At 43.2% G+C, this 20,204-nt stretch overlaps 1 protein-coding gene across 3 annotated transcripts in view; it reads right to left on the bottom strand.

The window, feature by feature from the left end:
• Positions 1–1,196: 1,196 nt before the first annotated feature.
• LOC121586914 (semaphorin-4A) overlaps positions 1,197–20,204 on the bottom strand; it is a 49,069-nt gene continuing 30,061 nt past the window's right edge. For 2 of the 3 annotated variants that reach the window (XM_041903966.2, XM_041903967.2), the window contains exons 5-15: positions 16,796–16,894; positions 12,684–12,789; positions 11,270–11,392; positions 10,803–10,930; positions 10,503–10,684; positions 9,721–9,865; positions 9,010–9,199; positions 8,779–8,894; positions 6,616–6,779; positions 3,499–3,590; positions 1,197–3,240 (exon numbers count right to left, since the gene is read on the bottom strand). In XM_041903966.2, coding sequence (XP_041759900.1) covers positions 2,405–3,240; positions 3,499–3,590; positions 6,616–6,779; positions 8,779–8,894; positions 9,010–9,199; positions 9,721–9,865; positions 10,503–10,684; positions 10,803–10,930; positions 11,270–11,392; positions 12,684–12,789; positions 16,796–16,894 — 2,181 coding nt within the window. In that variant the 3' untranslated portion in view covers positions 1,197–2,404. The remainder of the gene's footprint in view (positions 3,241–3,498; positions 3,591–6,615; positions 6,780–8,778; positions 8,895–9,009; positions 9,200–9,720; positions 9,866–10,502; positions 10,685–10,802; positions 10,931–11,269; positions 11,393–12,683; positions 12,790–16,795; positions 16,895–20,204) is intronic. The other variant, XM_041903968.2, reaches the window with a different exon arrangement.

The following is a 20,204-nucleotide window of genomic DNA, read 5'->3' as shown; positions in this document are numbered from 1 at the left end:
CAGGCCAAGTAAACGCCCCAGAACTGACATGAACCAAGCTCATATTGATGTTTTGGAGCTGGAGAGAGAGAAATCTACTGCAGATTGAGATCCGGAATTTACAAAAAGAGCTACTGCAAATTCAGAAACAGAAACTCCTTCAGGGAAACAAATGCCCACTGTGTAAATAATGCTGATCTTTTTATTTAAGCAATTATTTGTTAAAACAATTATTTATTAAAACAATGCTTTCCCAAGCAATTTGGTGTCCTCCAGTCTTGACCCCGGTCTTGTGTTCTGGTGCTTCCAGTTCCACACTGTATGGTACTGAGAATGATGGACGGGGCCATGTACTGTCAAATCTTGGTTGAGAACCTCCTTCCCTCAGCCAAGGCATTGCAAATGGGTCGTGGATGGGTATTCCAGCATGACAATGACCCAAAACACACGGCCAAGGCAACAAAGGAGTGGCTCAAGAAGAAGCACATCAAGGTCCTGGAGTGGCCTAGCCAGTCTCCAGACCTTAATCTCATAGAAAATCTGTGGAGGGAGCTGAAGGTTCGAGTTGCCAAACGTCAGGCTCAAAACCTTAATGACTTGGAGAAGATCTGCAAAGAGTGGGACAAAATCCCTCCTGAGATGTGTGCAAACCTGGTGGCCAACTACAAGAAACGTCTGACCTCTGTGATTGCCAACAAGGGTTTTGCCACCAAGTACTAAGTCATGTTTTGCAGAGGGGTCAAATACTTATTTCCCTCATTAAAATTTCCCCTCACTGTACCTACAGGATATGGAGACAGTACAGTTGACAGACTACTGTATATTACATCTCAAGACACTGATGAAAATCAATCTGATCATGTTGAGTCCAGTCATCTTATCAGTTAATTGTTGCAAGCCATAACATTTATTTCTCTATTGAGCCCTTCTAATTGCCTTTCTGCATATGCTACTATGGCTGCGTTTACACAGGCAGACAGATTCTGATCCATGGTCTGTCTTTTGACTATGAAGACTTACGGCACACAAGCATATCTTTGTGAAAAACTGTTTCACAACACAATGGCCAATTTATATGGAGAACAGCCTGGAGCCATTTTCTCTGTTAAATCCTACTCAACGAAGCTTACATTAATAACATAATACTGTGAAGCGTTAAAATGCTTTAAAATAATGAGATTTTCTGCAGTAGGCCTAAATTCAACACAAATGACACATTGTTTTTGCACAAATTGAACAGTTTATTTGCAACATTAGAACAGTAACATACGATTGTATAAAAATAAAGACAAAACTTAATTTAAAAAAGTTGTTTGTGATCTGTACCAAAGACAATGAGTACCATATTTGTTTAACTATTCATCTTTCTCATCGGCATCTAAAGCAGCTTTAAAATGAACCACCTTTCTCTTAATCTGTTTTCACTCTCTGAATAGCTGTCTAGCAAAAAACATTTGTTTTTTATTCAAAATGCAATTTTGGCAATATCAGTTTTCAAAGTGATTTTCAGATTTCTGTCCAGTTAATACGCTGACAACACATATATTATCAAAACTAAAGGTCTCTAAACACCAGAATAATCTTGTTTGTTCTGGAAGAGATAAGCCTACAGTGTCAAATCAACATGTTCTCATGGCTTCACAGACTGCAGGATTTCCAAAAATGTGCGTTTGGGTGAGAGAGAAAAGAAAAGCAAGTTGGAAATACTTGAAGTCATTGGCAACACATTCAACAGAATGACAAAAAATAAACCAGCAAAAATAAATAGAGTGGAAAAAACCTTGTACTGTACAACGTGCTCCGCTAACCTTCGCTGACGCTGCATAGAAAGAAAGTGGTTTAGCAATGTAGACCTGATGATACAAAAACACTGTTCGAACAAAAAAGGCTGTTTTTGTGTAACTCGCGATATGCATCCACACTGCCTGGGATTTGAGTGGACACATTAGTTAATAGTTAGTGGTAGAGAAACCTGTTTAGGAGCAATTTATTTTTTTATTTTTTTGTGGCCGTATAGTGACGCAGTCCTTCATTTACATTCGATACATCGGCTTTCTTGGCTCTTTCATTAAATACACAAAAACAGTCTAGTCGATTGAACCTCTTCTCCTAAGTATATACAGCACAATATAATACACAATATTACATAAGAGCAGTGAGAGTCACATTTATCAGTCTGCCCATTTGATTCACATAGGCTTGTATCGTACCAGAAGAAAAGTGTCCTTTAAATTGAGTTACCACAGTCTATCAGGCCAAACAGTCTTACTCACTGCCATGACAGTCCATACAATTCAGAGTGCTGCAGTTAGCCGCGTTTATGTAAAATCCCATGGCTTAGTGCGACCATGTAAAGGCTACATTTCTCTCAGAAAGAGTGGATATGGTACTGTCAATAGTTAGAGTGTGATGTGGTTGACTATGCTCAGATAGGGGTGTTGGGCAGATGCCCGTTGGAGCCCTTAGGCGTGCCGTTGCACACGACCCCGTTGTCTTGGCCGTTGTGTGCCGCCTGCCCGTTCCGCTTGCCGTTGCTGCGCGGTGACTGACCCCCCCGGAGGGCCTCCCGCTCCTGATGGCCACCCCTCTCCAAGTCCCTCCCTGGGGCGTTGGCCTGGGGCACCGTCCTGCTGCGGCAGCGCTGCCTCATGCCGTACAGCACCATGGTTAGCAGGATGCTAACGCAGGATGCTAGCAGTACAGACACCACCACCAGCTCCTTCAGGTAGGTTTGCCCCAGCGCAAGCAGCAGCTTCTCCCCTCCCAGCGACTTTGCCTCAGTCTCCTCCGACTGCTCCACCCAGAAGGTAAAGTTCCTGCTGGTCCGCCTTGTGGTGGCCTGAGTCTCCCTTGCCAGCGCGGTGGGCTCCGGCTCGGTCTGCTTGGGCACCGTCAACGGCGGGGTGAGCCATTCTCCTGAGCCGGCCTGGGTGGTTGGGAGGAGGGCCGGGCTCTGGGGGCGGGTGGGCGTCACGTCAGGAGCAGTGGCCTGGGGGGTGGGGCTGCTCTTCTGCTTTACCTGGTAGATGGCCAGGTTCTGCTGGAAGCCGTTCTCTGTGGATAGACACAGGTAGTGGCCCAGGGTGGCGGGCGTGGCCAGGAAGTGCAGGCTTCCGTCCTCCAGCTGCAGGTAGAGGTCCGGGGAGAGGCGGCTGTTGGGTCGCTCCCAGTGGCGGTGGGCCATGCTCGAGGCCGCTGGACACTGCAGTCGCACCACCTCATTCAGGGACACCGACACCAGCTCGCCTGGGGGAAAGGAGTCTAACATAAATCAAGAGTCACTGACTGAGGCCCAAGCTCAGATTGAGCCAGATGCTAGTTCTGGCAGTTAGCGTCTAAGCTAGCAGCTAGCCCACAAACAAAGGCTTGCGCACACACATACAATGCAGTGTGTATCTATCTATAGACTAGTCTGGCAGATAGATAATAGGATAGGTATAAAGATGTTTGTCTATGCAGAAAATGGTGACTACAAAGCTCACTGTAAGCATGATGGCTGTTTACACTAGTGATTCTCACCTGCGTTTCCTTTGTGCAGTCCAAATCTGGATCTGGGCGTCATGGGCGACGCACACGCCTCCTGCACATTCCCTCCATCCACATCCTGGCCTCTGTAGAAGAGGAGATAAACACTGTCAGTGTGTGTGTGTGTGTGTGTGTGTGTGTGTATTTGTTTACGTGTGTGCATTCGGAAAGTATTCAGACCCAGTGACCTTTTCAAAATGTTGTTACGTTACAGCCTTATTCTAAAATTGATTAAATTGTGTGTTTTTTTAATAATAAATCTAAACACAATACCCCATAATGACAAACCAAAAACAGTTTTTTATAAATGTTTGCTAATTTATTAAAAATACAAAACTTTAATATCACATTTACATAAGTATTCAGACCTTTTACTCAGTACTTTGTTGAAGCACCTTTGGCAGTGATTACAGCCTAGAGTTTTCTTGGGTATGACGCTAAAAGCTTGGCACACATGTATTTAGGGAGTTTCTCCCAAAGAGTTCAATCTTGGTTTCATCAGACCAAAGAAACTTGTTTCTCATGGTCTGAGAGTCCTTTAGGTCATTCGACCTCATGGCTTGGTTTTTGCTTTGACATGCACTGTCAACTGTGGGACCTTATATAGACAGGTGTGTGCCTTTCCAAATCATGTCCAATCAATTGAATTTACCACAGGTGGACTCCAATCAAGTTGAAGAAACATCTCAAGGATGATCAATGGAAACAGGATGCACCTGAGCTCAATATGGAGTCTCATAGCAAAGGGTCTGAATACTTATGTAAATAAGGTAATCTGTTTTTTTATATTTTTTAATACATTTGCAAAAATGTCCCTTTGTCATTTAGGGTATTGTGTGTAGATTGATGAGGGGAAAAAATAACTTCATAAATTTTAGAATAAGGCTGTAACGTAACAAAATGTTGAAAAAGTCAAGGGGTCTGAATACTTTCCGAATGCACTGTATGTGAGTTTGTGTGATATATTCTGTGCATCTGTCCATGCAAAGTTCCTGTTTACATTCTGGATAACTCTAATGTCGCATAAAGCTTACTTCATTTTTTTTATTCACTGCATCAGGGACAGCGTACTCAGACGTTTTGGCTTTGCAGCCTTCTTCAGTGTGTAGGTCCACCTTTTTTTTGTACCTACACAAAGTATTTGTAGCTACACACTGAACAAGGCTGCAAAGCCGGAATGTCTGAACACTATCCCTGATGCAGTAAAAAAAAAAAAAAATAAGTTTTATGCGACATCTTTGAGTGAGGACCCATCACACCTTTTTGCTTATCTGAATTCACAGGTTTTACACACCAATTAAACTTCTGGGAGAGCGCAATGGTCCCCTTTTGATTAATAATAATATAATAATAATATGCCATTTAGCTGACGCTTTTATCCAAAGCGACTTACAGTCATGTGTGCATACATTTTTACGTATGGGTGGTCCCAGGGATCGAACCCACTACCCTGGTGTTACAAGCGTCATGCTCTATCAATTGAGCTACAGAGGACCTCTATAATGTAAAAAATAAATAACAAATAAAAAAAATAAAGTACACATTACCAAAAGTATGTGGACACCTGCTCGTCGAACATCTCATTCCAAAATCATATATAATATATAATATAATGGGCATTAATATGGAGTTGGTCCCCCCTTTACTGCTATAACAGCCTCCACTCTTCTGGGAAGGCTTTCCACTAGATGTTGGAACATTGCTGCAGGGACTTGCTTCCATTCAGCCACAAGCATTAGCGAGGTCGGCCACTGATGTTGGGCAATTAGGCCGTTCCAATTCATCCCAAAGGTGTACGATGGGGTTGAGGTCAGGGCTCTGTGCAGGCCAGTTAAGTTCTTCCACACCAATCTTGACAAACTATTTCTGTATGGACCTCGCTTTGTGCACGGAGGCATTGTCATGCTGAAACAGGAAAGGGCCTTCCCCAAACTGTTGCCACAAAGTTGGAAGCACAGAATCGTCTAGAATGTAATTGTATGCTGTAGCGTTAAGATTACTCTTCACTGGAACTAAGGGGCCTAGCCCGAACCATGAAAAACAGCCCAAGACCATTATTCCTCCTCCACCAAACTTTACAGTTGGCACTACGCATTCGGGCAGGTAGCATTTCTCCTGGCATCCACCAAACCCAGATTAGTCCGTCGGACTGCCAGATGGTGAAGCATGATTCATTACTCCAAAGAACGCGTTTCCACTGCTCCAGAGTCCAATGGCGGCGAGCTTTACACCACTCCAGCCGACGCTTGGCATTGCGCATGGTGATTTTAGGCTTGTGTGCGGCTGCTCGGTCATGGAAACCCATTTCATGAAGCTCCCAACGAACAGTTATTGTGCTGACGTTGCTTCCAGAGGCAGTTTGGAACTCAGTAGTGAGTGTTGCAACCGAGGACAGACGATTTTAACACGCTACGCGCTTCAGTGGTCCCGTTCTGTGAGCTTGTGTGGCCTACCACTTCACAGCTGAGTCGTTGTTGCTCCTAGACTTCACAATAACAGCACTTACAGTTGACCGGAGCAGCTCTAGCAGGGCAGAAATTTGACAAACTGACTTGTTGGAAAGGTGGCATCCTATGACGGTGCCACGTTGAAAGTCACTAAGCTCTTCAGTAAGGCCATTCTACTGCCAATGTTTGTCTATGGAGATTGCATGGCTGTGTGCTCAATTTTATACACCTGTCAGCAACGGGTGTGGCTGAAATAGCCGAATCCACTAATTTGAAGGGGTGTCCACATACTTTTGTATACATAGTGTATGTACTCTAGCTATACCCTAAATAAATACCCATTAAATGTTATTCTGTTTTTTCTTAAATATTATGGGCCGGTTTTAGGGAAACATTAAGCCTACTCCTGTTCTAAGAAGCATGTTCAATGGAGAATATCCATTTAAAGTGTTTTTGTGTCAGGGAATCCAGCCCTGAAGGAAATAAATTAATTCCACGATATCAAATGTAACAGCCTTTATCCAAAAGTAATTTCTTACATCCAGCTCTATGCAAGCTGTATATTACGCTTGCCATGGTACACCCTATAAATCCTCCAGTGTATTGGTGTTGTGCCTGCTGGGTGGAGTCGTTGTAATGTAATGTGATAGGGTGTGACACTCACACTTTGTCCTGGATGCTGGTGGCGTGGGTGCAGACTTTGTTGGAGGGGTCCCAGCCACAGAAGGGATCCCGGGACAGCACACACTCGGCACAGCTCCAGTAGTAGGAGCAGTTGGAGGCCGGGACCCTCACCACGCCTTCTGATGAGCCCACAAACACCACACCCTGTGGGGGTGAAGGATAGCATTAGTGCGAAGTCGCTAATGTTAGTGTACAGCAGTGGTCAAGATCACTTTGAGTCCAAAAGCACACAGAGATCTACCTCTCAGATGTTTCATAATCTTTTTACATTAGTTAAAAAAACATAAGCCTATGCAACATTAGCCTATTAAAAACAGTTATGTAGCAATTAGGTTTGTGCAGTAGGCTTTAGGTATATGATCACACTGGTAATAGATAATGTGTTGTATTACTTGTGAGGCACAGCTGAATGAGCATAATAATTCGATTTTTTTATTTTACTAGACTGATGGCCTGCATCTAATGGTGAGTCTAAGGGGAGGGAGGGAGGGAGCAGCGGTGAGGCTGCCTCTCACGCGACTCACCGTCCCTCCACTCTCCCTTCCTCTGCTGAGAAAAGGGGACAGTCTTCCAGCTGATGGCAAAACTCAAGTCGTTCTGCTTTATTTTTGCCTCATACAGCATCTCATGTTGTTTTCCTATGACCAGAGAAAGTGAAATATTCCTATATATTAAAAAAGACAAGCCGCTAATAGTAACAACGCAAGCTTATCGGAACACTTTACTATACTCATTCATTGTAGCTGCAGTGCTGGTTGTACAGTAGTAAGTGGAAGTAAGGAGCATTTTATGGCTCATACAAATGTTGAACAAAGTGTTGCCAGTGCTGAATAGCAACTTAAACATTAACTTACTTAAAAACAGCAGCTTTTTGCTGTATTCATTGAGTCTCTATCTAGTCATGGTTTTTAACGTTTTTAAATCTCAGTATCAACTTCGTGTGCTCGAGCCTTATTTTTACAGCCTATGGCTCGAGGAAACCGTGCAGACATGGTGATCTGAGCTATCCGATTGGCCAGCGGTAGGCCTATAAGTGCACTTGATTTGCTTTCTGGGCCAGCCGGGTAGGCAGAGTTTTACCTTCAGACACATGAAATGGTTCAAAATGCGAACACTTTCCTTCCCGGCGCTAGGGCTGCTGAATCAAGTGCAACTATCGCTAACAGCAGAAAAAAAAAACACGCAAGGCTTTCTTGTTGTTTTTTACAGAAATGTTTGGTGATCGACTAGGAATGCCTTTGAGATAAACCAGTCGATCGCGATGCACAGCTATGGCAAACAACATAGGGGGATAAGGATATTAACATGTTAGCGTTAGTATACACTTAATGACCAAGGGCACAAAGAGATTTATTGGGTAGTAATTATGAGAAGGATTAATTGAATACATTTGTCACTGAATTGCTGCGTCATGAACACACACTCCAGACGGACAGCTCGCCAGCCTCTCCCTCTCTCGCTCTCTCTCGTGCAGCAGATCCGAGAGAGGGCTTATCCGGGCTAATACCATCGCCTCGGACACATAGTCCTGCAAAACCTTACCAGCTTCTGTTCATTTAGCCTATGCTATGGTGTACAGTGTACACTTAACAATAGTTCAACAGTAAAAAAAACAACACAATTTGCATTTGTCATCAGCATTTCATTATTTGCGAAGAAGCCTGTTAGATAAAACCTTGAAATATTATATGCAGTGGTAGTAAAAATGTTTAACAGTTTCTGTGTCTATTCCGTGCTAACCAACCATCTCGCACTTCACAGAAGGCATGAAGCCAGCAAGTGACACAGACTCCCCAGGCCATGTCCATCTGTCAGTCACCAGCAGATGCAGTGATGTGATGTGATTGGTTGAGACTTCTGGGCATATTGGTGGGGTTAAAGAGCAGACGAACCCAGCGCACACATTCACGCACACATCCACAGGAGATGACAGGGGAAGTTAATGTAAAGGAAACATCTCGTGAGAGCTTTGGCGAAAGGGGGATTCACTGTTTGCATCGTGCGCGGTTAAAGTGCTAATGTTAAGTGCCAGCAGGCCCCTGTGGTGTAGAGCCCATTAAAATGTAATGTGACAGCGAGGCGAGGGTAAAGTGGGATGAGTACCTGACTTGAGATGGAGAATACCTAATGACTAGAAAGGTACCTTGGCTATTGAGAGCAGGAGGTTCTTTACGGGCTGAGGCTGCTCGAAGACCTGGATCTCCTCAATGATGTGTGCACCCTTCTCCAGCAGCACTGCTTTGTGGAGGTAGCCTGATTCTGAAAGCAAGCGTTTGAAACAAATGACTAACACGGTAGTGGTGTGCACATGCATACATGAACTGAGTAATACATTCATATTTAGGTCGATTCCAGTTGAATACATGTCCAGTACCTGTAAGCAGGAATAGAACGGTGTAGTCCTTGCTGTTGGCGGCCTGTACTCTCTGGGTGACCACATGGCTGTAGCGCTGGTCAGGTGACACCATGGTCAGGCTCTTCCCCACAGGGTGTACGCTGTCGTCCGCGAGGAAGTTTTCTTTGACAAAGCGAAGGGTGTTGTCTGAGGCGTTGTGCAGGCCACACTGAGAGGAGGGAGAGAGGGATTGAGCCAGATACAGATTCTGAGAAACATCCAGCTGTATGCCAATTGGCCTGTGTGGAAGTCATCCACAACAAGTATGCTAAGGAGTTTGACGAAACTTAGAATAAAGAAGATTACAAAGTCTTAAAACTACAATATCACATTTATTATGCCAAGTTCAATGTATGGAAGTTTCTTCTTATTGAACATCAAACCAGGCCAGGCTTATGACCTAAGGCATGGCTGATTGATCTTCAATGAAATACAACATGGGGAGACAACACAATATGTAAAAGAATCCAAGACGTATCAGAAAGTAACTAACATTTACCTAGGCAAGGATAAACAAGGCATTCCCTGGCATTGTTTTGTCTGAGTAGCTTTTGTTCTGTTTGGTCTCCAGAAGTTGTTTTTACTTCTTAATTATATTTTCCTTTCATCCAACTTCGATTTGCTAACAAGCTAATGTATTTCTGCTGACCCTCTGGGGACCTCTGTCATTCAAGACGGGGACACGCTTACCTCTCCCGGGTTGGCGACCTTCTCCTGAACCCGCATGCTCCACCGTAGCGTGTCCCGATTCAGGACCTTGTAGTTGCCTGCGAAAACCGCTTTGATGTCGCCCAGGCGGAAGGCACACACTGCCGACCGCCCTGAGTTCACCGACCTAGTAGTGGCACAAACATCAAAGACACTTGCGGTCACAACCATGCTACAATCTGGTAGCAGCTAAATTAGTAAAAACTTGGCAAATCTTGAACACCCTTCTGAAACCCACTTCTTGTTTCAAAAACCCTCAACACGCCAACCAGTAAAAAATATAAAAAATAAGTGGTCTTGTTTGACAAATGTTTTTCAGGGATTCAAATATAATTCGGAGTTCATTATACTGTCCTATAAAAGGCCGGGACTTGTCACTCTCTAGCAAGGTACAGGTAACTGCCAAAATAAAGGAAACACCAACATAAAGTGTCTTAATAGGGCGTTGGGCCACCACGAGCCGCCAGAACAGCTTCAATGCGCATTGGCATAGTTTCTATAATTGTCTGGAACTCTATTGGAGGGATGCGACACCATTTTTCCACAAGAAATTCCATCATTTGGTGTTTTGTTGATGATGGTGGAAAACGCTGTCTCAGGCGCCGCTCCAGAAAGTGTTCCCATAAGTGTTCAATTGGGTTGAGATCTGGTGACTGAGATCTGTAAGACCTGCTAACAAGAAACAACGGTTGCCATTCGTACGGGAGAATGTCAACAGATGACTTAATCCCATTCATAGCTTATAGAATGTGTAAACTACTGACCACTGAGAGCTGAAGATGCCGAAGAAGAGTGTGTCGTCCACTGGGGCCCCCTCAGGTGGCGGGAGGGTGACGATGTCCTGGATGACGTTGTAGGGCAGCTCGTTGTCAGACTGGCACAGGAGCTGGGCTTTGGCAAAGGTGGTCCAACGTCGCTGCAGGGTACGCTGGCCCCCAATGTCACTCTGGGACAGAGAGGAAATGGTTGAGAGGATTACCATTAACATGCATCCGCACACACGCAGATGTACAACCACACACTCGATGTACAACCACATAATAATGCATCTCTTAGGGTCTTACCGTGCAGACTTGGGCGATGCGAGACACAGTGAACTTGTTGATGAAGTCGTACTCCCGGCCCACCTCACTGAAGAAGAAATAGATCTTCTCCTCACTTGGGACGAAGTTGGAGCTGATGAAAGTGGGATCTGGAGAAAAAGACTGAACAATTGGCTACACTAATCGAGAGATAAGTGTGTTACTTGTTAGGCAAATTAATTAACAAAGTAATCATTGGAAAGTATTGCAGACGTATTGGTTAGGAGGGCTTAACCAACACCAACCGACGTATGACTAAACTATTTCCTTTAAAAATGTAGTCCTTTAAAAGAGCAGTTTAAATAGAAGTTGAAATGTACATTTCCACCACCAAAAGGACATCCAACTCAATATTAGGAAGGTGATTCTAATGTTTTGTACACTCAGTGTACGTCAGAGCCTTGGAGATGTGTGTAATACATCATGAGTAGTTTGTTGCAGACACGTACCCTCCAGCCAGCCCAAAGTGTCGTCCAGCTTCAGATCAACATGGCTGCCCTCGCTGAGGTGGCGGGAGATGACTGGCCGGTTTCCCATGTAGTCCGCTACAGTTCCAGTGTACAGCTCTCCATCTGAACACACACACACACACAGTGAGCGTCATCCAGTACAAGGCATGTAAACCTAAGTAAACATACAGGAGAATGACATAACAGCCAAAGCTGAACAATACCAATACCAATACCTTTATTAATGACAGAGTTAAAGAAATGTACTGGCTTTGGATGACAACAAGGTTATGGCCAGGGGAAATAAAAATTATAATTTATATTTTATCTTTATTTAACTAGGCAAGTCAGTTAAGAACAAATTCTTATTTACAATGACGGCCTATACCGGCCAAACCCGGTGCGCCGCCCTATGGGACTCCCAATCACGGCTGGTTGTGATACAGCCTGGAATCGAAACAGGGGGTCTGTAGTGACGCCTCAAGCACTGAGATGCAGTGCCTTAGACCACTGCGCCACTCGGAGCCCTTGAACAGTCCGTGCATGTAATTATTATGTAATGTACTGGAAATGGCCTTCCACATCAAGACACAATGCCTTAGCAGGTGACGACAGATTCTGTCAAGACTTGACATTTATTGCGAGGAACATGACCCAAATACAAGATGTATGCATTGCGTAGTATGTGTCAGCTGTCATAAGAGCAAGCTCTGCTGGGGACAGATTCTCACAACCTGTCGTGACAGGCGTTATGACTTAATTTACGACAGTCAAATCCAGTTACATTTCAAACGTCCCCCTCTTGGTCAGTGAAATCATAATCTCGAATACATAAAATGCTAATTATGGCCAATGACAGATATATAGGCCTAATCAGGATACATATGTAAACCCCCCCTCATGTACTGTAATCTTTGCTAGCAGTCACATGCCACCCGCATAAAGGTAAAACGCCACCACATTATCATGGCAATCTCCACCACCTTTCTGCACACTATTCTTAACCCCACCCTACACCCTCCTACAATGAGATGGGACAAATATGACGACATCGAAGAGACTAAGAAGTTCATATGAATCCCACATGGATCCCTATCCCCCTAGGCACTCATGTAGATCTGAAAGGATTGGATTGGTTCAAGCAATGTGTTAATTGCTTCATGTTGCCTTCTCATAGGTTGGGTGAAATTATCGCCATATAACTCAGACCTATCAAATCCTTTCAGATCTAAAGGAGTAGACACCAGTATACCATAACGTGTATGATATCATTGGTTCGTAACGGCACACTTCCTGGAGAATGTTGAAGGCTATGATGCCATCATTGCCCTTTGCCAATTACATTTCCTTGTCTAAAGGCTCTGTTCTGTGGGTCTTTAACTACCCCCTCCACTTCCTGTTAGTCATCTCTTACCGACGGTGATGGCTGAGTTACGTTGGTAGGGGTCGTAGGGGCAGCGACCTCTGCCCTCCTCTGGCTTTCCGCTGGGGCTCGTTACGAGGGAGAAAGTCTCATAGTTCTGTAAGGAAAAGAGCAGAGCAGGGTCAGGCCTGGAGGAAAGCAAAAGTAATTCCGCTACCTTTGAATAGTAAAGCCCCCTTTACTGGCTCAAATAGCCGACCAATCAGCCTGTTACCAACCCTTAGTAAAGTTTTGGAAAAAATTATGTTTGACCAGATACAATGCTATGTTACAGTAAACAAATTGACAACAGACTTTCAGCACGCTTATAGGGAGGGACATTCAATAAGCACAGTACACAAATGACTGATTGGCTGAGAGAAATTGATGATAAAAAGATTGTGGGGGCTGTTTTGTTAGACTTCAGTGCAGCTTTTGACATTATCAATCATAGTCTATTGCTGGAAAAACGTATGTGTTATGACTTTACACCCCCTGCTATATTATGGATAAAGAGTTACCTGTCTAACAGAACACAGAGGGTGTTCTTTAAATGGAAGCCTCTCCAACATAATCCAGGTAGAATCAGGAATTCCCCCGGGCAGCTGTCTAGGCCCCTTACTTTGAGAAAAGCCAGTGTGTCTATGTATGCGGATGACTAACACTATACACGTCAGTTACTACAGCGACTGAAATGACTGCAACACTTAAAGAGCTGCAGTTAGTTTCAGAATGGGTGGCAAGGAATAAGTTAGTCCTAAATATTTCAAAAACTAAAAGCATTGTATTTGGGACAAATCATTCACTAAAACCTAAACCTCAACAAAATCTCGTAATAAATAATGTGGAAATTGAGCAAGTTGAGGTGAGTAAACTGCTTGGAGTAACCCTGGATTGTAAACTGTCATGGTCAAAACATATTGATACAACAGTAGCTAAGATGGGGAGAAGTCTGTCCATAATAAAGCACTACTCTACCTTTATTTTAATTTTAATTTTTACACCCCCTTTTTTTGTCCCCAATTTCGTGATATCCAATTACGATCTTGTCTCATTGCTGCAACTCCCCAATGGGCTCGGGAGAGGCGAAGGTCGAGTCATGCGTCCTCCGAAACATAAACCGCGCTACTTAACACCCGCCCGCTTAACCTGGAAGCCAGCCGCACCAATGTGTCGGTGGAAACACTGTTCAACTGTATAACTGCCTTAATTTTGCTGGACCCCAGGAAGTGTAGATGCTGCCTTGACAGCAGATAATGGGGATCCATAATAAATACAAATAAAAAAATACAGCAAAGATCATGACTCAAGAGGAAGCCAAAGTTACGTGTTTAGTGCAGTTTTATCTAACAACATAAAATAGTTACAGACCTGCTACACTGGACTCGTAATTTTTGCCGAGCATCAGCCACGAGTGATACCCTCCCCCCTGTAGTCAATGAATCCTGCTACAATGGCCGTGGTGAGCGAAGCGTAATTTTGAAGCGTGAAATTTTGCTCCATGTCTACTTTCTGCTAATGGACCAAGGGTAGATCCTTGATTAAGTGGCTTGTGCTTCCTCTGGGATACACTTCCAGTGTAGCAGCTAAAAACCTGTGTTAGGCTACTAGAGATCGTAACCTCAAATGAAAAACCGGGCCCAAATGTAAAATGGTTACTAAAGACAAAGACAGGCCTCTGAGGCTAAAGGATGCTTTGGTTCAAGCTAAGTATATAAAGGAGCGACATAATTTTTACACCCCCTGGAAAGTTGTATTTTACATTTGGACAGATGGATATGATAAAGGTAACCTAATTTAACAAATGACACTGAAAGATTATACTTTGCAATCATTTATTCATCAAAAATAAACAGAAATGCAATTCCATAGTGCGGAAAAAACAAGTACACCCCTAGCTTCAATAGCTTGTGTTGCCCCCTTTGGCTGAAATAACTTAATGTAGACATTTCTGGGAGGAATTTTTGCACACTCTTCTTTACAGTACTGCTTCAACTGTGTCATGTCCGGGGGCTTTCTTGCATGCACAGCCCGCTTCAAGTCCCCCCCACAGCATTTCGATAGGATTGAGATCTGGGCTTTGACTCGGCCATTCCATAACACTCAATTTCTTATTTTTGAGCCATTCTGTTGTGGCTTTGCTTTTGTGTTTTGGATCATTGTCCAGTTGCAAGATCCATGTTCGGTTCAACTTCAGCTTTTTGACAGATGGCCTCACATTCTCCTCAACAATTCTCTGGTACAATATAGAATTCATGGTTGACTCGATGGCAAGTTGGCCAGGTCCTGAGGCAGCCTCAAACCATAATGCCACCGCCTCCATACTTTACGGTTGGTTTGAGGTTCTTCTGTTCAAAGGCAGTGTTTCATTTTCGCCAAACATGGCGTCTGGCACTGTGGCCAAACAACTCCACCTTTGACTGATCTGTCCAGAGCACATTGTTCCAGTAGTTTTGGTCTTTACCCAGGTGTTGTCTGGCAAACGTCAGTCATGTCTTGATATTCTTTTTTGAGAGCAGAGGTGTCTTCCTTCCAGTTTGTGCAGTCTCTTTCTGACAGTTGACTCATGCACTTCGACATTGATTGTGGCAAGAGAGGCCTGTAGATCCCTTGATGTTACCCTGGGGTTCTTAGAGACTTCTATGAGCATCTTTCGGTCAGCTCTTGTGCTGAATTTGGTGGGACGACCTGTCCTAGGTAGATTGCCAGTGGTCTGGAATGTTCTCAATTTGTAGATGAGCCATCGGAGAGTGGAATGATGTACTTCGAATTGCTTGGAAATGGATTTGTAACCCCTCCCAGACTCATGGGCATCAATAATCTTTCTTCTGAGGGCCTCGGGTAGGTATTTTAATCTTGGCATGATGTGTTACCACACCCCCATATGGTTAAGCCCAAACCAGACCAAGTTTCTAATCTTTATGGAAGGCTGGACCCCCCTAAGTTTCTCTCTAATTATTTTATAATAATTTGCACCTGTTTTGGTGCACCTGATTCAAATTGTATTAAAGGTAGGGGTGTACTAACGTTTTCTGCATAAGGAAAATACATTTTTGTTTATTTTAATTGCATAACATTTTCAAAGTATACTTTTTTTTGTGTGTGTGATTTGTTAAAATTGGGTTACCTTTATCAATGAATGTGGTGGGAATTTATCTAAAATATCCATGTGTCCAAATATGTTTTAAAAAAGACCACTTTCCAGGGGGTGTACTTACTTTTTCACATGACTGTACAAGTGTAGCCCAGTCTTGGGCATCATTATATGTGAGGGATGTCCTGTCTGAGTGGCCTGGCTGGCGTTGGCTATGTGAGTGTAGTACAGTAAAGCTACCAGCATCAACATGACCCGAGTTAACAGGCTTGACTGGTGGTCACTCGAGGATCCATTTTCTTAAACCTCATCACACAGAAATGCTCTTCCGCACACACGCGTACACACACACACACACACACACACACACACACACTGTCTCAGCCCCTGGGCATCAGACTCAGGGGGCGAGCCAGCAGAGCATGAAAACATTGGTCATTGAGCTCAGTACTTCACATAACTGGATTAAGAAATGATCAATCTCGTGTGAAGCACTGGCACGCACGTTTCTGAGTTTCTGAGCAAAAAAATTACCTACAGCCCTGATGTGCTTGGCACTAATGTCTTTGCCATTGGATAGCTAATATCTAATATGGGTTTACTGTACAGCCCATGACCAAGCACCATTACCCTCTTAAGAGAGTTGGAGAAGATACTCAGTGGGTGGGAGATAAGGGATGGATGGAACAAAAACTAATACAGAGGGAGGCAGTCACGGAAGGAGAGCGCAAATATGGATAAACAACCAATAAAATAAGTTAGAGAGTGATATAAATGTAAGATTGTGAGAGAGGAATACTACAAACGTGTTCATATCTTGTTGTCCTCACTGTATTTGTCCTTGAGTACACTGCTTGGATAACACTGAATCATACATTTGGTGACGATAAAGCTTGTTTTAATTTGAATATGGAATATGAGAAAAGTATTTTGAGGAAATAATCTTATGTAGGTGTGGGTTCCAATATACTGTACAAATGTATGGCATGCCAGTAAAAGCTTGTTTCAGTTTGGAGTAAGAGAATCTTACGATGTAGGTGCAGCGCGGGCTGAAGGCGAAGGTTCCACAGGCGTACATGTGCGTGGAGTTCAGGAACTGCAGCACCCGGATAAAGTTGGGACAATCCGCCTGAAGAGGGGACACAAGACAGAGACAGGGAACATTTTTAGACAGTGCAAATAACTAGGTATAGTACTTAGAAATGTGAGTGCAGGGAGAGATGGAGAAAACAGTTACACAGTGTTGTAAAACGGTTTCCTAATCCTGGTCCTTGAGGCACACTGTGTGCTACTATCTGTCATTCCAGTCAAAACAATACTCCTGTTCTAGGAATTGTAATAATAATAATAATAATAATAATATGCCATTTAGCAGACGCTTTTATCCAAAGCGACTTACAGTCGTGCGTGCATACATTTTTTTGTGTATGGGTGGTCCCGGGGATCGAACCCACTACCTTGGCGTTACAAGCGCCGTGCTCTACCAGTTTGATAGCTCATAGCCAAGCCAAATAAACACATCTTCAAACACAATGAACTTCAGAACCAGAACTGGGTGACCCTGCAACAAAGCTTGGGTCAGTCTGTCTAGAGAGAGCAGGTCAGGAGGAGGGAGCACCGTTCGCACCAGTGAGCCAATAGCGCTGGTAACCCTGATCTCATTACTTAGTTTAAATGGGGCCACATGTGGAGGCTTACTTCATGGGAGGCCTACATTATATTAAAGAGATTCTCCGGTACTTTTGTATACTTTCTAGCCAGTAGTTGTGAAAGTAGCGCTCACGAGCCAAAAGTGGTCCCAGAAACTTGCGCACTACGTCACATACAGTGCATTCGGAAAGTATTCAGACCCCTTGACTTTTTCCACATTTTGTTACGTTACAGCCTTATTCTAAAATGGATATAATTGTTTTTTTCCCTCATCAATCTACACACAATACCAGATAATGACATAGCAAAAACAGGTTTTTATAAAAAAAATTAAATGTAAAAAAAATCCTTAAATATCACATTTACATAAGTATTCAGATCCTTTATTCAGAACTTAATTGAAGCACCTTTGGCAGCGATTACAGCCTAGAGTTTTCTTGGGAATGATGCTACAAGCTTGGCACACCTGTATATGGGGAGTTTCTCCCATTCTTCTCCGCAGATCCTCTCAAACTCTGTCAGGTTGGATGAGGAGCGTCGCTGCACAGCTATTTTCAGGTCTCTCCAGAGATGTATGATCGGGCTCAAGACCGGGCTCTGGCGGTCAATTTTGCTGCCGACTAACCGGCCCTCATTAAAATCGGTCAACAAACGGTTACATTTTTCCCAAACAGTAAAATGACGTGACCAACAGAAAATACTATGCACGCATACAAGGAACGGACATTTTTCATTAAAAGCTTAATGGAAGCATGCAACAATAGAAAGCCTATCGTCTTACAGTCAAAAGGCTATAGCCTATTATTGAACATGCAACTTCTGTAACGAAGCACCTAATAAAACGTCATTTTCAAACATTTGCCAAAATGCAATTAATAGGAAAACACAGTTCTAAACAGCACACCTAATGCGAGCGGTTCCATATGTGACAGAGATTAAAATCTCAGAAACTTAGAAAGATGGGGAATCTTCTCTGGCAACAGCTCTGGTGGACATTCCTGCAGTCAGCATGCCAATTGCACGCTTCCTCAAAACTTGAGACATCTGTGGCATTGTGTTGTGTAACAAAACTGCACATTTTAGAGTGGCCTTTATTGTCCCCAGCACAAGGTGCACCTGTGTAATGATCATGGTGTTTAATCAGCTTCTTGGTATGCCACACCTGTCAGGTGGATGGATTATCTTGGCAAAGGAGAAATGCTCACTAACAGGGATAGAAACAAATTTGTGCTAACTTTTGAGAGAAATAAGCTTTTTGTGCGTATGGAACATTTCTGGGATATTTTATTTCAGCTCATGAAACATGGGACCAACACACTTTACATGTTCCGTTTATATTTTTGTTCAGTGTAGAAACCCATCCTAGTAGTTGCTAAATAATTTATAAAAATGTACTGATTTCCTCATATGAACTGTAACTCAGTAAAATCTTAGAAATTGTTGCATGTTGCGTTTATATTTTCGTTCAGTATAATATGACTAGGATTGTGCCTTTGGCTTCTGGATAATTAAATAAATGTATATGAAAACTAATAGAACAGTAGAGAAATTATGGCATGAGGAAGTCTTCATAAAATAATTGCCTCCATGTTTATGGTTGGATTTTGGCTAGGCTACTTTGAAGCAAAGTAAGACATTCTTTATTATTTGAAGTAAAGTAAAACGTCCAGGTTTCAAACAATTATACTGCCTCAAGCTCATGTTGCAAAGTGGTGGGCGACACGTGATAGCCTGCCTACCGTTGAGTATAGCCTATGCACTCGAATGGTGAATGGGAGGCGCGATTGCATTACGAGTTGAGGCTGAGAAATGAAAACATTTACATTTATGTCATTTAGCAGACGCTCTTATCCAAAAGAGTAGCTCTTTTTAAAATCGTGTCCATCAAAACAGTTTAACACGTCATTGCATTTAGAATTGTTATTTGTTGCACAATGACTAGGCATATAAAAGCACGTTACACTCCAGTACCAGCTTTTTGAGGTGCTGCTCTCGGAGATGGTGCTCTCGTCTGGTAGGTGATAGGCTATTCCGCTCCTCAAACTAGGCTCTGTATGCTGTGCGCATGTGATAAATAAGATACATGACGACTAATGAAAATACATGCCAATTTAATTCCACGAAATTATGCAAATTAACCTATAGACCAATAAGCATGACTGGTCAAATGTATTTTCGGCGGCTAACCGATTAACGGTTAACCGTTAACATCCCTATTTGAATTCGAATTGCTAGGTGGCTGGCCCACGTGGGAGAAACTTCAGGGAAAATGGCGCCGCACAGCTTCCAGAAAAACAGTGTCTTTCAAACAAGGGATTTCGTGGCTAATTGAGGTAAGACGGTAATTCTGCATGTATGAACTACAAATTGACACATCCTTCCCAAAGCGTGAGGTTTAAAAAATACTTAGTAGTCGCCAAAGTTTCGGAACACGTCTTTAACCAATGGCATTTCCTTGTTTCTGCCCCACCAATTGTAATGAAGGCCATTGGCAGCCAAAATGTTTTTAACTAGAATTAGATAAAGCATCAACATTTTTATTGTGAGAATAAGGCCTATTCACACCCACCATACACAACTTGCACACACACCACACAAACAATCAGAGCAGCTTGCTTCGTATTGTTTCGTTATCCCTCTGTCAGATAACTTATCACAGCTCATTCCTCGATTCTGAATCATGGGACGTGGGCCATGTCAGTAATGTTGACACATAAGAATAATTACCTTAGTGTATAAGCTGTGCAAGCTACCTTAGTCTATAAGCTACCCCATACCCTTTAGAGAGG

This window comes from Coregonus clupeaformis, chromosome 17 (assembly GCF_020615455.1).
Source record: "Coregonus clupeaformis isolate EN_2021a chromosome 17, ASM2061545v1, whole genome shotgun sequence".
In the NCBI taxonomy this organism is placed as follows: domain Eukaryota; kingdom Metazoa; phylum Chordata; class Actinopteri; order Salmoniformes; family Salmonidae; genus Coregonus; species Coregonus clupeaformis.
The sequence above is the reverse complement of the archived record's forward strand: the minus strand, read 5'-3'. Positions and strand labels throughout refer to the sequence as shown.